At 44.8% G+C, this 20479-nt stretch overlaps 1 protein-coding gene across 6 annotated transcripts in view; it reads right to left on the bottom strand.

Moving 5' to 3' along the window:
• The window catches only part of Foxn3 (forkhead box N3), a 381623-nt gene that overhangs the window by 190774 nt on the left and 170370 nt on the right, over positions 1 to 20479 (bottom strand). For all 6 annotated transcript variants that reach the window (XM_003472469.5, XM_063241447.1, XM_063241448.1 and 3 more), the window contains one exon: positions 19801 to 20357. In XM_003472469.5, coding sequence (XP_003472517.1) covers positions 19801 to 20343 — 543 coding nt within the window. In that variant the 5' untranslated portion in view covers positions 20344 to 20357. The remainder of the gene's footprint in view (positions 1 to 19800; positions 20358 to 20479) is intronic.

Here is a 20479-nt window from a genome sequence, read left to right as displayed (position 1 = left end):
CACGGTCATGACTACCATTTCCTGAATTATAGCCAAGGTAACACGCCAGTGGTAATATATACATAGCTTCAGGTTCCATGGGGAAACAACCCTGCAATGAATTCCTTTTAGAAACTGGTACCCGAGTCTCTCCTGAGCTGGGATTTTACCAGGGAAGTAGAATCATATAATCTGCTGAGTTTCCATTTTTGCCTTGGCTGCCAGAGTACTCAATTTCAAAAAAGTAGATTAAGTCTAAGAAGTTGAAATATTTGCTTTCCCCTCTCTACACAGGTTTTATCTACTTTCAATTTTTACTTTAACAGTCTGATTACAATATGTAAGTCTTATGATAAGCCTTACTAAAAGGAGATGGGCCATACATTACAAGCACATTCATAAGGAATACTGGTCAATGTCTACATACAAGGCCCTGGAAGTCTAAAAGCTTTAACTGTATCATCCTAAACTTTAGTTACATTGTTCATGGTTTTTTTTCAAAAGCTCAAATCTATCGACTTTTGAGAAAAAAATGGGGGGGAGACACTAATTAATTACTAGTAAAACTGAGTCCCAAGGCAGGGAAGAAATTTCTCTCTGGAAGACAAAGCTGGGTGGGTGTATGGGGGAGTAACATTTTCACTGGATCTTAAATTCAGCTCTAAGAGATAGGAGAAAGCTAACAAGAGTAGAATGCTTATTCAGTGAACAATCCAACTTTACTCATGGAAAGAGGAAGGGAAGAAAAGGCTGAGACTCTCAGAGGTTTTAACATCCAGCAGCTGAAAATCAGAGCCTCGTTTTCTGTCCTCCACTCATCAGGTTCCCTGTTAGGCTCCAGGTGCAAAGGACTCACCCCTGGCACCCACAGAGCAGGGAAGCACGGGCGAAGGCTTTCATTCTAGACCGATTCTTAGAAGATTTAAGTGTCTGAAGGGAAATAACCACGAACTGTATTCTAATTGTTTCTGGTGAATGTAACACTTGCTAAATGCCACTGGAGATAAAATATAAGGTAAGATATCTCCTGTGACATCAGGAGATACATCACCTGCTCTGGATAATACGCACAGCCTCCCACCCCACAGGACTGACCTCCTCCATCACAGAAGTGTGCACTGCACAACTCCAGAAGGTGTCGCTTCTCAAAGGCCATGGTGGGAAGTTGCACCCCTAGTCCTGGCACCACTAGACTCTGGGGACCTCGGCACTTTACTGAACCAGCCTCCTGAAGTGTTATCAGGACGGAAAGCTCAGATATGTAAGGTCTGACACACAGCAAGTGTCCCGTCAACATCGGCTCGACAAACTGTTACCTAAATACAGCCAAAGCAACGCAGGCTGTATTAGTCGGCGCAGGCTACCATAACAAAATGCCAGAGATCAGGGCACATCCACGAGGGATACTTTTTTCTGCCAGTCAGAGTCTACAAAGCCCAAGATCAAGGTGCTGGCAGATTCGACTTCTGATGAGGACTCTTACCCTGGCATAAAGATAGCTACCTTCTGGCTGTGTGCCCATGTGGCCTTTCTCAGGGGGGTGTGCAGGGAGGAGAGAATCCTCCCTCTTCCACCTTTTATAAGGAAAAAGAGGCACCTCTCCTAAGACCACCAACCCAGTCTGATTAGGCTTCCATCCACGGCCCCACATAACCTTCATTCTAAACACCCCATCTTCAGTTACGGTCACATTGGAGGTGAGGGCCTCAGGGCACAAATTTGAGAAAAACACAATTCAGCCCACAACACCAAGATGAAGGAAATGACATCAGTATGACATTTTCTGAGTGTACTACCATCCAGGAATTACACGATCTCATTTAAGCCTTAAGCAACCAGGTGAGTTGTTAATATTCTCTTATCACAGATGAGGACACAGAGCTCCTGAATGGCTATTACCTTGCAGAAGGACAGACACATAGCTAGCAAGTGGTGACACGAAGTTTCAGACCGAGGGCTGTGACTCCAGCCTCAAATTCCTAAAAATCATCTGCACTGCTCCTTATTCCATTAGTGGCAGACTTTATGGTAAATGTATTATAAACTGCATGACAGACTATAAATGCCAAGGGCTGGAGAGAGATTAATAAAATCAGGAGCAGATCAGATTAAGGAGATGGGCTCTAAATGGAGCCCTTAAGAGCGAGCACACTCAGGGCTTACAGAGAGGGACCCAGGAAGAGGGGACCATGGTGGCCTTGGTAGCACAGGGCAGGACCCACCTGCAGGTAGGAGCAGGCACCTGTGGAGAAGCAGTGCAAACAACGCAGTTAATGATAACAGCAGGCTCTGAAGAGGTGGGGAAGTCAGGGAGGAGCCAGGAACCCACTTCTGTGGTTGGCAGCGACCAGTTAGGGCGCTTAGCAGAAGGTACAGCCACGAAAGCATCTGCAGATCAGAGGACGAAGCCTGGGGGAGGGAAGGCTACCCTGGTCACTCAGGGATGAACGGATGGGTTGGCCATAAGTGACGTGGGGGTTAGAAGATGGGGTTCCACATTGGTGGAGTTTCAGGGTCATATCCTGAAGGCCAGTAGAATGAGGGAGGGCACCACACACTTTCTAGGCAGAACTTCGGGAGCCCCTTTCCAGTGCACGGCACTGTCCTCTGCTCTGGGAGAAAATGACCAGGCATCCTGCATTTAGAGCACACAGATGGCAACAAGAAAAGGCACAAACCCAGCTGGGGGAAAGCCCCTCTTAGAGCACAGCAGGAAGGCGAGGGTGGTGGCACATTTCTATAATCCCAGCACTCTGGAGGCTGAGGCACAAGGACAACAAGTTCCAGCCTAGCAAGAGTGAGTCAGTGATTTAGTGAGACCTTGTCTCAAAATTTAAAAAAGAAAGAAAGGAAGCCAGCCAGCCAGCCAACAAACAAAAACAGAGCTGGGGATATAGCTCAGTGCAAAACCCCCAGGTTCACGCCCCTGGAATGGAGGTGCAGGTAGGCAGAATGAGACGCCTAAGGGACCAACAGTGAAACCTTAGACAGGGGAGACGTGACGGTACAGGATGGAACCCAGACAGTGCAGGATACACAGCTGTCAACGGCGGCCGTTCAGTGCTTGCAGACAGTGCTGAGCTACCAAGCGGTGCCCATCAATGGAACCCAGAGAAATGGGAGGACCAAACTCATGAGATCCAGACAGAAAATTATGAGAAACTGAGACATGGGAGGCTCTGGGGGAAGAAACAAGGTGATCTGGGAAGGGCTGACATTTTGCTTTTGAAACATTTAACCAGAGCGATTCCAACAGGCAGAATGGCAGCCCAGGGGGAAATTTACAGAATGTCTGTTTGGGATTTTACGACACCCCTTTCCCTTCATCCGTGATGCCATCCTGAAAACGGGTGTTAAAGTAAAACACACGAACATCAGAAGCTTTGTGCAAAGGAATGGTCCTGTTTTAAAGAGCTTCAAACCTCAACAGCCATCACACAAAAGGAAGATTACAAAATCTCCAAACATCCCAGCCTTTGTCCTCAAGCATCCACAATACATCCCCAGCAGGTCTCATGTGCTCTCTCGTTCTGTGCCTTCTCTTGAAACCAAAGGATCTCCACAAGCACCCAACCAAGGAAGACTCTCGACAAATGATTTCCATCCCTTCCCAACTGATGTGCTTAGCAGACTGTTGTTCTTCATAGTAACTTACTCTTAGTCTTTTTAATTGTCATTTTTATTTTGCTAAAACGGGCAAGGAACATAAATAGTTTCCATGATTGCACAAATAAACAAGAAGGGTGCTTAAAATGATCTGTTGGCTGATGGGCTAAACCTACCCATTTGTTGATTATATGAACGGGCCATCTCTGCTCTTCAAGGGGCAAGGTCTAGAGCTATGGGCGGGTCACTTTAGCAAACCCATCTTGAAGCTCACAGGAATGACACAAGCAGGTCATGAACATCTATCCTTGGGTTCCCAGTGGAGGGCTGGGCTCAAGAAACATTAAGGTTCTTCCCAAATACGTAATTTTATTAAAAAAGACTTTAGTCTTGCAAACCCTAAAAAATAACCCTGCACTGGGGGTATTTTTAGCCATATGTTTCAATAGTGAGATAAGATAGATAGATGTTTTCTTAAGAAAAGAAAACTGTTACTTTAAGAAAATGATAAAGCAGTAAAATCCACTAATATATTTTTCAATCAGGAGACTATGTTCAGGGATTTTCTCTAAGCTGCTTTTTTTCTTAAAAAAAAAAAAAAAAAAACAGAAAATCCCAACACACGGAGCAGACAATTTGCTTTTTCTTCAAACTGACAAGCAGTATCACTTTGTATTGGATACTGGAGAATTCTTATTATTGAATGTGCCTTTATTGGGGGGAGGGGCTAGCAAAATAAAATATCAGGTATTAAAGAAAATCAAAATAGCTCAAGGAAGCACCAAAGTAATTGAATCCACTTGTATGATCAAAATCTCCAGGAACCCAGTGAGTCCTCGGTCTCCCCTGCAGAGGCCAAGCAGAATCACTGTAACTCTTCACAACTGTGAGCCCCCGGGCCACATAGTATAGAGGTGGGGACACCTCCCGAAGGCCAAGGCCATATTTAGTACAGTTCCTCTCAGCTGCTCAAGTACTCACAAAAGTCACTGAAGAAAGTCACTCCAAGTCCCAGAGTGGATGAGCTAAACAGTGCAAGTAGGTAATATTCCCGCTCCAGACTCTGGGGTTCACAGTAGAGCTAGGAGACTGGTGGACAGGCAGCTGCATTTACTTTTTTTCTTATTTTATTTAGACAAGGTCTGACTATATAATTCAGGCTGGCGTTGAGCTCATTATCTAGCCCAGACTGACCTCAAACTCATGGCAATCCTCCTCGTGCTGGGATTACAGGTGTGCACCACTGCACCTGGTTGTATTTACGTATTTATGTTCAGTCTCCTGGGGCCAATTTTAGAGGTAAAACTTGGGGACAGAGGATCACCTTGAACCCAAAGCCCATTACCAGCTCCCAACCAACCTTGGCTCTGAAGAGCAGAGAGAAAGTTTTTCTTCTTGAAAAGCAGCCTGGGATAAAGGATACAACTGCCTCTCAGAAACAACATGTTATTACACTGGCAAATGGAAGACACTCAACAAAAGTGCCTTCAAATGCTTAGTAAAACTGAGGTCATACAAACATTGAGTCATTGTGAACAAAGCAGCCAATACAAGAATAATTATCCAAAGGGATCCATCCAGTCTCTCTGCTTCTGTACCAAGAACTCATCTGACTTGGGCATGCACAGCTGTGTGGACGGGGTCTCATGATTTCATGTTCCAACCAAAAGGACTGTCCGAAGAACATGCTGCCCCAGGGAAAAGCCACCCCACCTCAGATCGAAGTTGGGACAGGCCCTGAGTAAAAGATGCTCGACCTTACGGCACCAGGTTGCACGGAGGTGAGCTGACCTCCAAGTAGCAAGAATCGCCTTCCAGGGCTGGGGCAAGGAGCTTCTTCTATGAGCAAGCAGGGCGTGTGCCAGAAATAGGGGACCAGGCAAGAAGCAGAGTCCTGTAAGTGGAGAAACTAGTGCTAAGAGGCTGACAGAAGGACCAAGCTAGACCTGTAAGCACCCCAAAGAGAAAGCAGAAGGTGGTAGCTGAGAAAGTCTAGGATGTGAAGGGTACCTGCCAAAGAACACATAAGACTGATGGGAGTGAGATAAGTTTCTCTGTTTTATGCAGGACAGACGATTGAAACCAGGGCCTTTGCACTGAACTCCATCCCCAGGTATGGTGTTTTGCTTTGCCTTTTGTTTTGTCTTGCTTTTGGGAGACAAGGTCTTACTAAATCACAAAATTGCAGAGGCTGAGCTCCAACTCTCCTGCCTCAGCCTCCCAGAGTGCTGGGATTAGAGGCGTCCACATAGCACTCAGGTATCTTCTTTTTCTTAAATGCAAATACAGTCAGGTTTCAAATGTATTCAACGCACAGACAGTGTTAGGAGTGAGACAAGTTGAGAGCACAGGAGAGCACAGGCACAGGTGGTAGGAGCCAATCTATCACCAGCTCCCCCTGTGGCTACAAATACCCTTACAGCTGCAGCCCTCCTTGGTGGGAGGATGCTGTCCCACAGCCTCACACCTTAGTACCTTTCTCCTCTTCAGTCTTACAGTCTCTCAGTGGTGGGAGAAATTCACTGCTACTTCTTTGGTTGCTACATCTGTTTCCCAGGCCTGCTAGAACACAGAACACCACACAAACTGGGTAGCTGAAAAGAACTAAAATTCATTCCCTGACTGACTTGGGGCCTGAAGTCTAAAATCCAGGCGTCTTCCCCCATCTTTATGTGACGTTCTCCTCACCCAACTCTGTATCCATATCTCTTCTCTATAAGAACACCAATTTTATTAGATTAGAGACCATCCTAAGCCAGTATGACATCATTCTAAACTTGATCGCTTCTTCAAAGACCCTACTTCCCAATAAGGTCACATTTCCAGGTACCAGAGATTAGAATGTCAACATATCTTTCTAAGGGACTCAGTTCAGCCCACAACTCTTGCTTAGGCAGATAAATACAGGACACTGTGAAAAATCCAACAATGAGATCAGGTGACTAAGCTGCCATTTCTGGACAGATTATTTGCGAACCTTCATGACTGTTTCCAGAATGTGAGAGCAAGCGTTGCCCTCAATCTGCCACAGCCGGGTCACGAATGGAGCTCCCCCAACAAATCACCATACCTCAGCACGAGGATCAACAAATTGCACAAAAAAAGGAAGCTGACCATTTTACACAGCGGGTAAAAAAGAGCAGCCAGTGTTGCATCTCATCAAACTCAACCACTGCTAACATTACCATCCGGTACTAAACCACACCTGCAGAGACCTTGTTTGTCCCAAAGGAGGCAGAAAAGTAACAGTGACAGTGACAGAGGGGCAAACGTGGAGGAGAGAGCGCTCAGGGACACAACTTGAGTAAGGCATGGACTAGGGGAGGAAAGAAATGGAAAATCACAGCAACTGCGCAGCCCAGACTTCGTGGGGAGCACAGTAAAGCTTTGTGGTAAAGGGCACAGCATCCTTAAGAGACACGTACAGAGAGGAAGGAAAAGCCACCAGTCCACCACGGATGCTCCTGGCCAGATGTGCAAGCAGGTTAAGGGGACCCACCTGGCTACGTGCTCACATACAGTTCCCCTGCCTCACACCCTACACGCCGCGCCTGGGCTGAAGGTCTGAGCGCTCTCGAGACCTCTGGAATGAAGTCCAGGCTCCTTGCCTCCCAGTCCTCACAGAACCTCACAGTCCTCCTCTGCCTACTTTTCACAGGTCTATTTCCCTCTCTAGACCACAGGAACCCAAGGCTTACGAGAAGCAAATATGAAGAAATTTCAGACCTTGGCTCAACGTCTGGTTACATCATCTTAGCAAGTCAGTGATCATCTCTGAGCCTCAGTTTCCCCTTCTGCAAAAAGCACATGATTATCTACTTCACAGCTGCTGGAAAGATTTAAAGCCACGGATACAAATGTCTTGCACAGTTCCAACAGCCTGCAGCAGGCCCTGTGGAAATGTGTGTTGTTCACATTTTTCGCACTCAGCATTCTCTCCTGTGCACCGCCACTCTGGGTCCAAGCCAACTCTGATGACCTAAAGAGCTTCCTCTTTCCCTGTCACCAGCCCCAACCCAGGCTATCACTAAGGACCAAACTAACAAAATTCTGTCTTCTCTTCTGTAGCAATGCTATTCCTTTAGAAATGACTTTCTCTTCTGGAGCCCCCAACCCCTGTAAATTTGACCACTGACCATCAAACTCAACCACTTGGGGACCACTCTGGCAAAATGCTACTTTATAGCCTTCCTCGTCTATTTTAATTTTCACCTAGTCTTTTTCACCAGAGTTCTGTGATCTCTTTGGAGTCCTAGTCCCCAGCACAGGACATTGCTTTTCCCATTTTGAAAATATCAATATGATGACATGGGCTCATATGCAACAGTTAGCAAGAATCATTACCCAAACTCCTGATTTTGAAAAGTAGGACAACGTATGCTGGACAGCTGACATTTATTCCTGTCTGGATCAGGGGGCTACACTTTATAATTTTTGGTAATCTCTCAATCCTATGATTAAAAGCAATTTGAGGGCAGCTGACAGGAACAAGTAACCACCAAAGAAAGGGTTTGCTTGTTTGGGAACTGCCACCCCACATCTAAGGGTATGAATGAAGGGGAGACAAAGTCATTGTGGAATGCTAAACAAGCACAGAAAGGCTCAGAGCAGCCCCCGAGTTCTCTGCCCACGCTGATCCCCATACCTGTGAGAGATAGTCTACGGGTGTACAAGGGAAAAAGAAAGCAGAACATCCTCAAAAGTTCCTGATTGTTTTTATTTTCAGTAGTAAAACGATTTCAAAAGATCAAAGACTCCATAGGAATATCGTATTACGGTATGTTTCAAACCAGGCTCAGCTCTACCCTGACATAGGGGTACTGAAAGCCGCTATCTCAACGTGGGGAGGCGGGGGCCCGTTTCACCCACAGTTGAACGCCTGACCCGGGAAGAGAGCAAGCTTGTGTGTCTGGAATGGTGCCAAGGACACTGTGCAGAGATGATGGTGTAGACATCGCCGGACACTGGGGATGGGGTGAGGGTCACATTCTCACAGGAATCAGAAATGACATTGTAGCTCAGCAAGTCATTGGTGAGAGGAGGCAGAAATCAATAGCATTGAAGAGAAAGCTAGGTACAAAGAGGGGACCAGAGTGGTCCCCAGACAAGGCAGGGATGAGCGTCCATCTGGCCCACAGAGGGGCAGAGGGAGCAGCAGTCCCACTCACCTCTGACCTGAGATTATGCTTTACTGTTCTTTGTCCCTGGTCTGCTGGATGATTACTATGTCTCTGTGACAAGTGTTCTTTTACTTAAGGCAACTGGGGTGGCTTTCTTTTCCTTGCAACCAAATATGCTCTGACCACAGCTCTCTCCATTAAACTAAACTAAAAACATTCCTCCAGGAGATCCTTCTTATAATCTATTTCAACTGACAGCAACTACTTTGGTCTGATTTATTACCACTCAGAAGCCCAGCCTCTGCAAGGGGAGGGGCTGCGATCTCTTTCAGAGCTGGACTGATTTTACACCAGCAGGGCCAGCATGTGCAGCCCTACCCGACGCATCTAGTCTAGTTTGGTCAGCTTATCCATTCCCTGAAAGCAAAGAAGCTACCACATCAGTAACTCCGTTGCTAAGGCAACTGCTTACTTTCCATATCAACTGCAAACTCGTTGCTATGGAGACACATATACAAGAAAAATTCCTCTCTCCAGCCAGGGACCAGATGGCAGGGAACTCACAGAAGTCTTGAGGTAGGGGGCTTTATTAAATGGGATGTTTACTAGGGTGGATTTCTCTTATCCTCGAGTGATGCAACGGCCCAGAACACATTTAGAAATTGCATCCTCATGACCAAAATTTTTTTTAAAAATCAAAGAAATAAAATAAAGATTTGATTCACCTCCTTTTTGACTGAGAGGTAATCCAGAAATCCTCTTTAGTTTCCACCACCTATGTGCTAATGTGTCCCAGATTTATACTTCTAACCCAACTTCCTATTGAGCTAAAAACTCATCTATGCAACTCTCTACCCAATGGCTCTACTTTAATGTTCAAAACACTATCTCAAATTTAACATGGTTAAAAAAGAATTCTTGCTGTAACCTTCATTCTTCCTCCTAACCCAAATGTGTCCACACACCTCCATCTTACCCCTGATCCTAAAAGAGGCCAGCAGAATTTCCTTTACCTCTTCCCTGCACCACTAGAGCAAGTCTCGGAAAGAAGACATTTCTTCCTCCAGACCCTCTGAACATCTTCTTGAGTTCTAACAGACAAGGGACAGGCTTCCTTTCTATTCCTCGGCATTCTGAGCCGCTGTGCCCTCAGAGCCACGGCACTGGCAGTCCTCTCTGCCCAGCTCTTTGTACACCTGTGACCCTCTTGTCAAGCAAGGCAATGCCCAGTCAGACTCTGAGCAGCTGCCCACCCCCACTTCTATTATTCCCCTTAATTTTCTTAATGGCAGGTATTATTATCTGGTACGTTGCTGGTTCTGTCCATGCATGGACCTACTGCTTAACATGCGCCTCCTCCTCCTCACGCAATCCCACCCTGCGGATGGCCCCCTGTCACAAGTTAGCACTATAAACACTCAGAACAGCACCTGGCACTCCACAAATGCATATGGAGCACGAATGGACCACTGTTAGAATGACTACCGCTTTTGCAAGTGCAGAGTTGATATTTTTACTCTGCAAACTATTGTGCAAAGCCTCAGAGGCTCAGCTGTAAACACTGGTTCTTCCTTTAAATGACTGTATCTAAGGAAGACCTGGAGGAACTTGGCATTTGATGAAGGCTTCGGGGAGCGCTTAAGGTGACTGTCTGCCCCAGTTCTGTGCCAGGCTGCCTGGACTCTGACTCCAGAGATTCTGGATTGTTTTTCCATCCACTATACCCACAGACTTGGGCAGCACTCACATGACTTGGCCTTTCCTTCTTTAAAGGAAAAAAAAATAGCATATGCAAATGTTCTGCTAGCTGGGTGTTTTCTAATGATATTAGTTAAGTGATTTATCAGTTCTGTCTCTAGAGAAGGACTAGCACAGCTTTCTAAGAGGCACTGCATGGAGGCACTGCAATAAATACAGGGAAGCACAGAACTTGACCTCACGGGGCCCAGAAGGGACCCCACACCACACACTGGGGAGCAGGAAAAGCAGAGAAGGAAGGGCTCCTGGAGAGCCTCTCCCCCTGTGAAGCAGCCATCTCTCTCTGCCTGTATTTACTGCCTCCTGCTGAGTTCACACGCAAAGGTACTCAAGCAGGAGCACACGCATTCAAAAATCAAAGACTTCATTCTCTTCTCAGAACTGTCTGCAATCTTACATAGCAAGCCATCAAGTTATTATTAGAAAATGACTTCAGACATTACTCTCTATCTTCAACCATATATTTCCTTGCCTTTCTTCTTATCATACATGGCACAGACTACATCTTTACCTCTATCAAACTATTACTTTAGAAGATACTAAATGCAATTTAACCAGCATATCTAGAAGCAAAATGCTGGTTAACTGAAAGGTTAAAAAAAGAAAAAAAAAAAAAAATGAGGCAGTGTCTCTGCTTTACCTAAGTTACTAGAGCAATTTAAAGTTTCCCACTTAACATCTTCATTCTTCCAAAAAGTTGCCATTCTATTTTGGTAACCTTCCAGTCACTACCTCTGACCCCTCCTTTGCTCTGACACTGCTCCAATGCATTCTTTTCCCAGCCACACTGGTTTCATAAGCATCTAGATCTTTGTAGCAGAAAAGTTCAGACTTACTTAGTAACAGCCAATCTTTAACTGGGGGTTGCAGTAGGCCCACCTAGAAGACTACATTTCCCAGTCTCCCTTGTACCTAAGAGATTATACGACCAGTTCCTTGCCAATGAAATGAAAACAGAGTATATTGCTAGGTTTCTGGGAAAGACTCTAAAACTTTTAACTGCGCAGGACCTGTCCTCACTTTGTATTTCCCCCACATACCCCTTCCTGTTTCCTAAAATGAGAACATGCTACCTGATGTCACCCTAGGCCACGAGAATGGAAACCAGCAATGCACTAAAAACAGCAGAGCAAACAGATACATGCGGTTCTCTGTCCAGTTCCTCAAGACTTATTCATGCCATGGAGAAATACATGTCTACCTTGTTTAAATTACTCTACTTTGGATTTTCTACGGTAAACAACCAATCTTTGTCCCAAGTAACCAATCCCCCACTTTGGGTTTTTGAGACTAGGTCTCACTATGTAGTTCAGAATAGCCTTAAACTCACTATGTAGCCTAGCCTGGCCTCAAATTCAAGGCAATTCTTCTGCTTTAGCATCCTAAGTGCTGGGATTACAGGTATGTGCCTGGCACATCCTTGAAGGTCTCACGCTCATTCTCACAGCCAAAGAGTGTTTTGCTAACAATTTATTCCAATATTCAAAACTTCTTATCATTATGTTCTGTCTCAGCTCCAAATGCCTCCTTGCGGGAGAGAATCGCCTCCCTGCCTACCTTTGAATGATATCACACTCACTGATTAAGGATGTTCTCAGTACTTATAGTGGTTTTGTTCTTTTCAATTCTGTGTTATGCTTCCTGCTTCCTTGGGATGTAAGCTCCTAAGACAAGAATCAAATCTCACTTCAACATTACTAAATAATTCTGCTGAAGAAGCTAATAAGCGGAGGACCTGAAGTCCCCAAAATGACACCAAACAAGATACTGAGGACCTGCTAACACAAAGAAACTACAGAAACAACTTAAATAAATGCCTATAGTCTGAAAACTTCAGGCCAATGTAGAGGCAAATATGGCTGAGGAATAAGTCTTTACAGAGTCAACTAATATTATTCACTGACAGAAGAAACAAATCAGTTAAAAGTGGCAAAACCAAAACAAAGGACCTGCCCAATAACTAGTGTACCATCCAACGTTATGTTAGCCTTTAAATATGTATTTCTAGACAGGTATAGTGGCATATGCCTGTAATCCCAGTGTGCAAGATGCTGAGGGAGAAGGGTCAGATGGAGCCCACCCTGTGCAAATTAGCTGTCGGCAAGACCCTGTCTCAAAAATAGAAAGACGGAGGTGTAGTTTGGTGTAAAGACCCCGGTTCAATCTTAAGTACCACTATATGTATTCATCTTCTGCTCAAGTACAGAAAGATAGTCTATTGAGAAGGCAGTGAATTCAAATCTAAAACTTCTCACCATTCTGCCAAAGCCTAAGAGCATTAAAACAACCCAGGGCTCCAAGAATAGATTAAGGGTTGGGCTGTGGCTCAGTGGTAGAGGACTTGAGTACCACATGTGAAGCCCTGGGTTCAATTTCCCAACATGGGAAGGAAGGAAGGAAAGAAGGAAACTACAAAACAAGAGAAAAGAAAAGAACCCAACCCAAATCCATCACTTCTTGTGAAAGAACCAAAATCCATCACTTTTCAATAGGAGGTTAGTGTGTTAGCTTCCTATACTATTTACTACAGAGAATTATCCTGCAACGAAAGTAATTTCAAAAGGAAAGTCCAAGGCCTCTTCAGCTCAAAGGGAAGTTGGGAAAACACTGTATTAGTTGGTTCTCCAGGCAGTATATGATGCAGAGGTGTCTGGTAGACTTACTTAGGCACCACAAGGCTCTGTGGAACAGAAAGCAACAGCTTTCTACAGTTTAGGGTGGAATTACTGACAGCTATACTGGTAGGATGCTCAGGTCCAGGGGAACCAAGTTTCCCAGAAGGTCACCAGCATCTTCCCGGGAAGTCACTACAGGGATAGAGGAACACTAAATCCAAAGGGGCCAGAAAAACAATGATGTGAGAAACAGGGAACAGACAAGAAAAGCAAAACAAAGCAGTGAGGTATAGGTTCTGCTGGAGAAGGACCCTGAGCTATAAGAAAGTCTGTGAGCAGAGCCCACAGGGAGAAGCAGTCTCCTTACAGGTTGGTGGTCACAAGACATCCAGGTTTGCCTTCTTTTAGCACATAGTATAATAGAGACTTCCAAAAGTTTGTTGAATGAGCAAACAAAAAGTTGGTAAGACGAAGACAATAGAAGCATAGCAACCAATGCCCGATGAAACTAGGAAAAAGCAGGATCAGGAAGGAGCAAATGAAAGGACAGGCCAAGGAACACAGACCAGGGCAGTGCAGTCATTTCCTGGGGTCACAGAGGAAGCTGGCATGAAAAGGGTCCTATTCTGGAACCTGTGACATAAAAGTCTATTTCAGTGACCACAGAGACCCCAATAGAGACTCAATCTGAGGCACAAGTCTGTAACCCAGAGAGCAGAAAGCAGCCCACTAGCTCTGCACCAGACACTGATGAGCGAGAGAGTGACCTCTAGCACAATAGCTTCCAATGCTGTGCAAGGCGAGTCATCTCTGAGCCAGGACCACAAAGCACCTTAAACACCACACCATATTTTTATTCCACCTGCCATTACCTTGATTCTTAGGAACAGACATCATCACAGAACAGATGACGCTGTGCTTTAAAAGGCACTGCTTGTCTGAAACTACAATTGGTCTTCCTTCTCAAACCACTGCCAGTTAAACAGGTATACTGACCAATGTCACAGGAAGTAGAAATGCTCTGGATTCCAAGAATAGGGAATCGGAGGCCACTGTGCATGTGGCGGTACTGTCACAGACGCTACATCATTTTCAAAACTGCCTTTATCAAAGAATCTCACCCACCAGGAGAGCCAAGCAGACAAGAGGGAAAGGGGCCAGGCACTGGAGACTTTTTATTAAAGGGTGTCCAAAATATATGGTGGAAGTTTGAGCTTTAAACATTTACTACAATAAAAGACACAGTACCATTAATCTTCCTCAAGACACACCCCACTTAATTTAAACACATTTATTCCATTGTTCCTGCCACTTTTTGGAGCAATTCCATAAGTCCTATTGCACAAGTGTCTTTAGGAGCTATGATCAAAAATACAGTGATAGCTGAGTCAAGCGCCATCCAACATCAAAGGCAGGCTTTATAAAACCATCACAGTTGTCCTCATCCACCCTATATTCACCAGATCTCTCACTCTAGCTCTTCCCCAAAATCAAAATGATCACAAAAGGTAAATGTTGGGGGCTGGAGGTTTAACTCAGCGACATAAGGGCCTGCCTTGCGAGCAGGCAGTCATGAGTTCGATCCCTGGTACCGATAAAAAGGAAAAAGACAAAAAAAAAAAAAAAAAAGGGAAATGTTTTGGACCAATTCAGGACATCAAGGAAGCCACAATGGTGCAACATAAGACACAAAAGAGGACCTCTTTGTAGGGACAAAGTCTGTTGAGAAGGACCCTGCAAAGCTGGGACAGAGCCTGAAAAATCAAGATCTAAGAGGGCAACAACTGGCCTTCTGCAAACGCAAGATCTTTGTGTTTACTGACAAAGACAAACTTGGACCCATCTTGACAGAGCCAAGAATATTCTCTAAATGTATCTTATATTTATTCTCCATACTATTTCTTTCTTTCTCTATCCCACAACCCAGAGATGCTCTTGGGTTCATTTGGGTTATTTTAATCCCCAGCAACCCAGATTCACAGACGGCTTAGAGGAAGCATATACAGGTCATCCACAGTGACCACCAGACTGGGGTATAATCAAGGACCACGGTCAAGCACACACCCTTCAGAATTGGCAGGAATCAGAGTGAGCTCCTAGTCCGCCACTGTTTGACCTATGGCAAATCACTTAATTAAACAGAGTTTAACTCTTAATCTAGTAGAGTCATGTTGAGGAAGAAATGGGACACTGCACATGACAAGCATGAGGCAGATATTCTATACGTGATCACTGTTGTTCAGACAACCAATGGCTCCTCTTCCTCCTAAGTGTCCATTCCTAAAAACCAACCAGGCATAGTGACACACTCCTGTGACCCAGCAACTTGGAGGCAGAGACAAGAGGATTGAAGCTTGAGCCCAGACTGGGAACCTTAGTGACTTAGTGAGACCAGGTCTCACTAAAATAAATAAAAATGAAAAAACTCAGTGCAAATCCCCTGGATTCAATCCCTATACCACACACACACACACACACACACACACACACACACTCACATATACACACCCATAAAAACTAGTAATCAAACAAAATCTTAAGACTCCTCTCTCTAGAAAGTAAGAATTTATTGACCTAAGACATGCTGCCAGTAATTTTAAGTAGCATTCATCAGAGCCTCTCACACCCAAAGACTCACAGATCAAAAAACCCTGAGCCGAAGCCAGCTCCTGCTTCCTTATAGAAAGCACACAGTCCTCAGCCAGCCAGGTGCCCTGGCACGCAAACTGGAAGCAGGAGTCCCCGCCTTCCAGCCCAGTCCTCTTTCAGCCAAGCTGTCCTCCTTCATCACCTAAAACAGTATTCAAAGCACTCAGGCCTGGAAATAATAAATACACTTTTGTACAGTGTTTCCTTAGTAAACCTTCTGATGCTAACAATGCTTTTGCTAAAATGGCAGAGGGGAAGTAAAGAAAAAAAAAGTACAGAAACAGCAACACAAACCTGAGCCATTATAATCTGATCTATAAAAAATAAGTGTACCTTATTTCTCACACACAAGTATCCAGAGAGACTGGGACAGGGGGGATCCAACAGTCCTAGTTAAGACCTGTACTTAAGAGGTAAAAACATAAAGCCAGACTTTAAAACTCAACCTCAATTAATGTGGCCCAAAAAATCATCCAAAAATGAAACTGTGAGATCAAAGGCGGATGTGGACCTTTACAGAGTTGGGAACAGCTGACCCCGCGTGAACCCACGGCTCGACCTGTAGGAGGGGTCATCCAAGCTTCAGGATACATACAAGACACCTGCCTCTGGCAGTCTTGGGATAGCATGTGACCTTGACATCAGTGCCTACTTCCATTCAAGGGGATGGAAAAACAAGTTAAATGAAATCACAAGGAATCAAGCCAAAGGTGGGGCATCTACAGGCTGAGTGATCGTTCTCTTTCACAAGGGAGAGCATGAATAAGAAAGGGACAGGAGTACTGTAGATGACAGAGAATGTAAGGAAAACAGTACAGCCTTGCCACATGAAAGGCACAAACCAGGTTTGGATACTAATTCAAACAAATACATTGTAAACAAACAGAAGTATCTGAATTAGACCTGTAATTGGGTGACACTAATGAATTACTTATTTTATTAGGGGGATGCTGGCAATGTGGTTATATAAAAAATTATCAATTATTCTCCTAAACACTAAAGTATGTTAAAATGACATTAAGATCTAGAATTTGCTTCAAAATACTTCAGCAGGAGCAATACCAAACAATGAAGGCAAATCCTCATTAACTGCTGAATCTGGGTGTGGGTCACAGGTGTGGTGGGTGTACAGATGTATGTTCCTCTGTCCACTTTTGTGTATGTTTGAAAATGTCCGTGATGAGAAAATAAAACTCTAGCTTTTGAAGTCCTTTAAGAAATAAACAGAAGCAAAATGGCTTTCTTCTGACTGGCTCACTCATGAGACAATGTGCTTGATGCCATCTCAGAGATCAGAAAGAGCTCAGGAGAGTGTCTACTTCGAAGATTCTCAAACCTGGCCGTGCATCAGAAACGCCTATGAAGCTTATCTGATTTTTCCCACCTCATCTAGAATCCAGCTCTCCAGGGAGGGGCCCTGGAGAAATGATAATTGTCCTAAAGCGCCACAGGTGCTTCTGACGCAACCTTGTACCTTCACACCCTGCCAGCCCAACCAAGCAGTTGTCCAGTCGCGTGATTCACCTGAGCCTTTGGAGACAACAGTCACACAGGATTCCATGCTCTCACTGACGCCAGCCATAACTGAGTTCTCCACTTTATAAAAAGTGACCATGTCTACCTCTGTGCATATAATTTGCAAGGCCTTCATTTCCATCTTCATGTAACGCACTTCTTACCAACATTTGGATCTACTTAGTCACTTGTGTTGAAATTGAATCTGGAATGGAAGCTACTGCCAGGTAAAATACCCGCCCAACTGAAGGGGCTTTCACTGGGAAAAGCATCAGGGAAATGTTTTCTCTCTTTCACTCAGTGACCCCAGAAAACCCCAAGCGAACAGGCCAAGGCCAGAGCCACCTGATTATACTGACACACCAGAGAACCTGAGCATATCTGGCAGCTGTACCTCTCAGAGCAGCCATCAGCTGGCCCTAGAGTCACCCAAGGAAATCAGGGAAAAGAGGAAAAACTCATAACTCTAGTTTTGTTCTCACAGCCCTGAAAACACTAGGAACAAACTCCTGACCACAAAACCGCCTGGCATTTGATCAGAAACATGTCAATACAGGTCAGCGCAACTAGGAAGCCAGGACAATATTTCACAAGATGAATAATCTCAAATCCTTCAAACCACTCCCTTTCAACAGATGATATCTTTGTTTATCCAGACTGACAACCATCACTTCCGGAAAAGATGACTCCCAGAATCCAATGCGGGGCCCAGGAGAGAGGGGAGTAGATGGGAGCTCTTCCAGATAAGCCTTCCATCACCCCACACAAGCCTGCCACACTCCCGGGGCTGATGATGAACAGCCCTTGCAACTCTCACTGTATACTTGGTCTTGTTTAACATTTCAGAGTGTGCATTTGCTAGATTTCTTTTATGTGCACCAGTATTATGACAAACACAGAGACACAGGCAAGCTGTAACTTGCAGAATCATTTACACCAAACTAAAAGCCTTCTTCATTGCTTTAGCAATGACATGAGAGTTTGGGGGGCTCCTGATCCGAACTTTCTTCTCTACCTTTTAAGTCTGGAATTGTTCCTCAGACTTTCCCTTTCAAGTCACACAGATTCTACCCAACCCCACTACAGAAGCTTTGAATACCACAGCCTAGATCTTTGTAAGGGAATCATGAATCTCTTCTAGATTCCTAGAGTGATCGTAAAGCATTAACAGAGCCATCTCCAAGGTCTGGTCTCCAAATATCCAGCATGAGAAATAAAGGGAAGGAAAGAGGGAATTGTATACCTAGAGGTAACAAAAGGCTGCACTGGCTCTGAACTTGTCCTGCTTCATTAAAAGTGGCACATGTTGATTGTTACCGCTATATGAAAATAAGGACCTTGGGAAGGAGGAGCTCAGAAGACATAAATATTCACATCTGCACATCCCATCCGCGTAACATGGGAACCAGTGATCAAAGTCAAGCTCCTTGGAGGCCACATCTTTGCTCTTCTTCACAGACCAGGACACGCCACTCCCAAACCCTGCTTCACCCTCACTGTCTCCAACATAAAGCCCAGTGATCACAAAACAAAAACACATTTCTGGAGAGAAAGAAATTTAAGACCCCAGACTGGTGCTGCTGCCTGCCCCACACAGAGGTGTCCTATGCCTCAGCCCAAACTCCAACAAGCATGAAAAACAGGGCACCAGCTGTCCACAGCTGCATGAGTACCATGCAAAACAAAGCCAGAGACACAGTAACATGCAAAGAAATTCTCGGACAATTTCTTTTCTTTTCTTTTTCTTGACAATTTCTTTTAACTGTAGTTGCATTTCCAGAATGCCAAGTTAGGTCCCAGTTTTGTTTTCTCCCCATCAACACTACCTCTAGTTATCATAGCTCACCTATGATGCTCCTTAAGAGAATTAAAACCATCTTCTTTTAGCTAAGCATGAAGCACAAGCTAAGACTTTATAGTCAGTCTCTAACGGGAACATTACCCTGAGTCAGTTTCTCATAGTCAGGGATTTCAAAGTTCCCAAACACTTAGATATGTATCAGATTTCACAGACGATTTCTGGCAACTCATATCATAGACTGATGTTGCAGTATGGAAGTGTACACCATCCAGTATCCTCCCCAAGTGTTTCACTGTCCATTTATTCCAGAGTCCTGGAGAGGTCACCTTTCTACAAGTTAATAATCAGACAGAAAACAAATGCCATTTTTCTCTAGCTCTCAGTAGCAGTTTTTGTCATATGTAAGCACTTCACGGTTAATGGTTGCCCTTGGAATACAGATCTTTCTTTGAACTCTCAAGCCATCCACGTGGAAGGACGATCCTGAGAACCAATCAGATCTGTAAACCACTGTAGTGTGAGTATGGAAAAGCTTATCAGTGAGTATCCCTCAAGAAGGCATCAACACAAAGCCAACGTGCTTTAGGAAAAGGAAAGTCTTCACAGCTATCGAAATGAATTCAATAAAGTAAAAACCATTCATGAACCCAGTTACAAAAACCCATGAACTACTTCAGTGCAGTAGATACAAATTCAATTTTAATTAACAAAAAATTTAAAATTAAAAAACTTTTTCAGTTCCAGACATGAGGCTTACCTGACTCCTCTCTTTGTCCACTTTCTTAAAACACTTATTCAATGACAAATTATGTCTCACTGAGTTTTTCCACCCAGTAGGTGCATTCGCAAAATACGGAAAATGTTCCAAGATCCAGTTGTAGATATCCTTCACTGGCAGGCGCTTGGTTGGAGAGTCCTCGATGGCCATAAATATGAGGCAGCTAAAGGAGTAGGGGGGCTTGCAGTTGGGGTTCTGCCTGGCATCGTAGGGCATGTCAGAGTGGGCGGGGGACGGAGGGGTGTCGTCGTCCAGGTCCTGGACGGGGCTGACACTCCTGAGGACCGATTCCCCGAAGCTCTTCAGCAAGTTCTTGCTCTCATGCAGCCAGTTCAGGTTGGTCAGCTCCTCATCTTCCATGGTCCCCTCTTCTAATCGGATGTCAGGCAAGGAAAAGTCGAGGTCATCGTCTTCCTGAAGGGCCTTGGAGAAAGCGCTGCCTGGGTAACACTGACTCAGTCCACTGGACACACTAATTCCTGAGCTTTCTGGCTTCTTACTGGCAGGCATGACTGGACCCATTTACGTGAAGGCTCCTGGAAAGAGTGCAGAGAAACAATGAGCTCAGGAGACTCAAATCACAAAAGGAGCTTGGACCCTAATTCTCTTGCTGTCCTGTGCCTCCTCCGTGGATCCCAGCTACATAGAAACATCACCT

Source organism: Cavia porcellus, unplaced genomic scaffold (genome assembly GCF_034190915.1).
Source record: "Cavia porcellus strain 051 isolate PalLab524CR breed Dunkin Hartley unplaced genomic scaffold, mCavPor4.1 scaffold_31, whole genome shotgun sequence".
NCBI classification, from domain to species: Eukaryota; Metazoa; Chordata; class Mammalia; order Rodentia; family Caviidae; genus Cavia; species Cavia porcellus.
The sequence above is the reverse complement of the archived record's forward strand: the minus strand, read 5'-3'. Positions and strand labels throughout refer to the sequence as shown.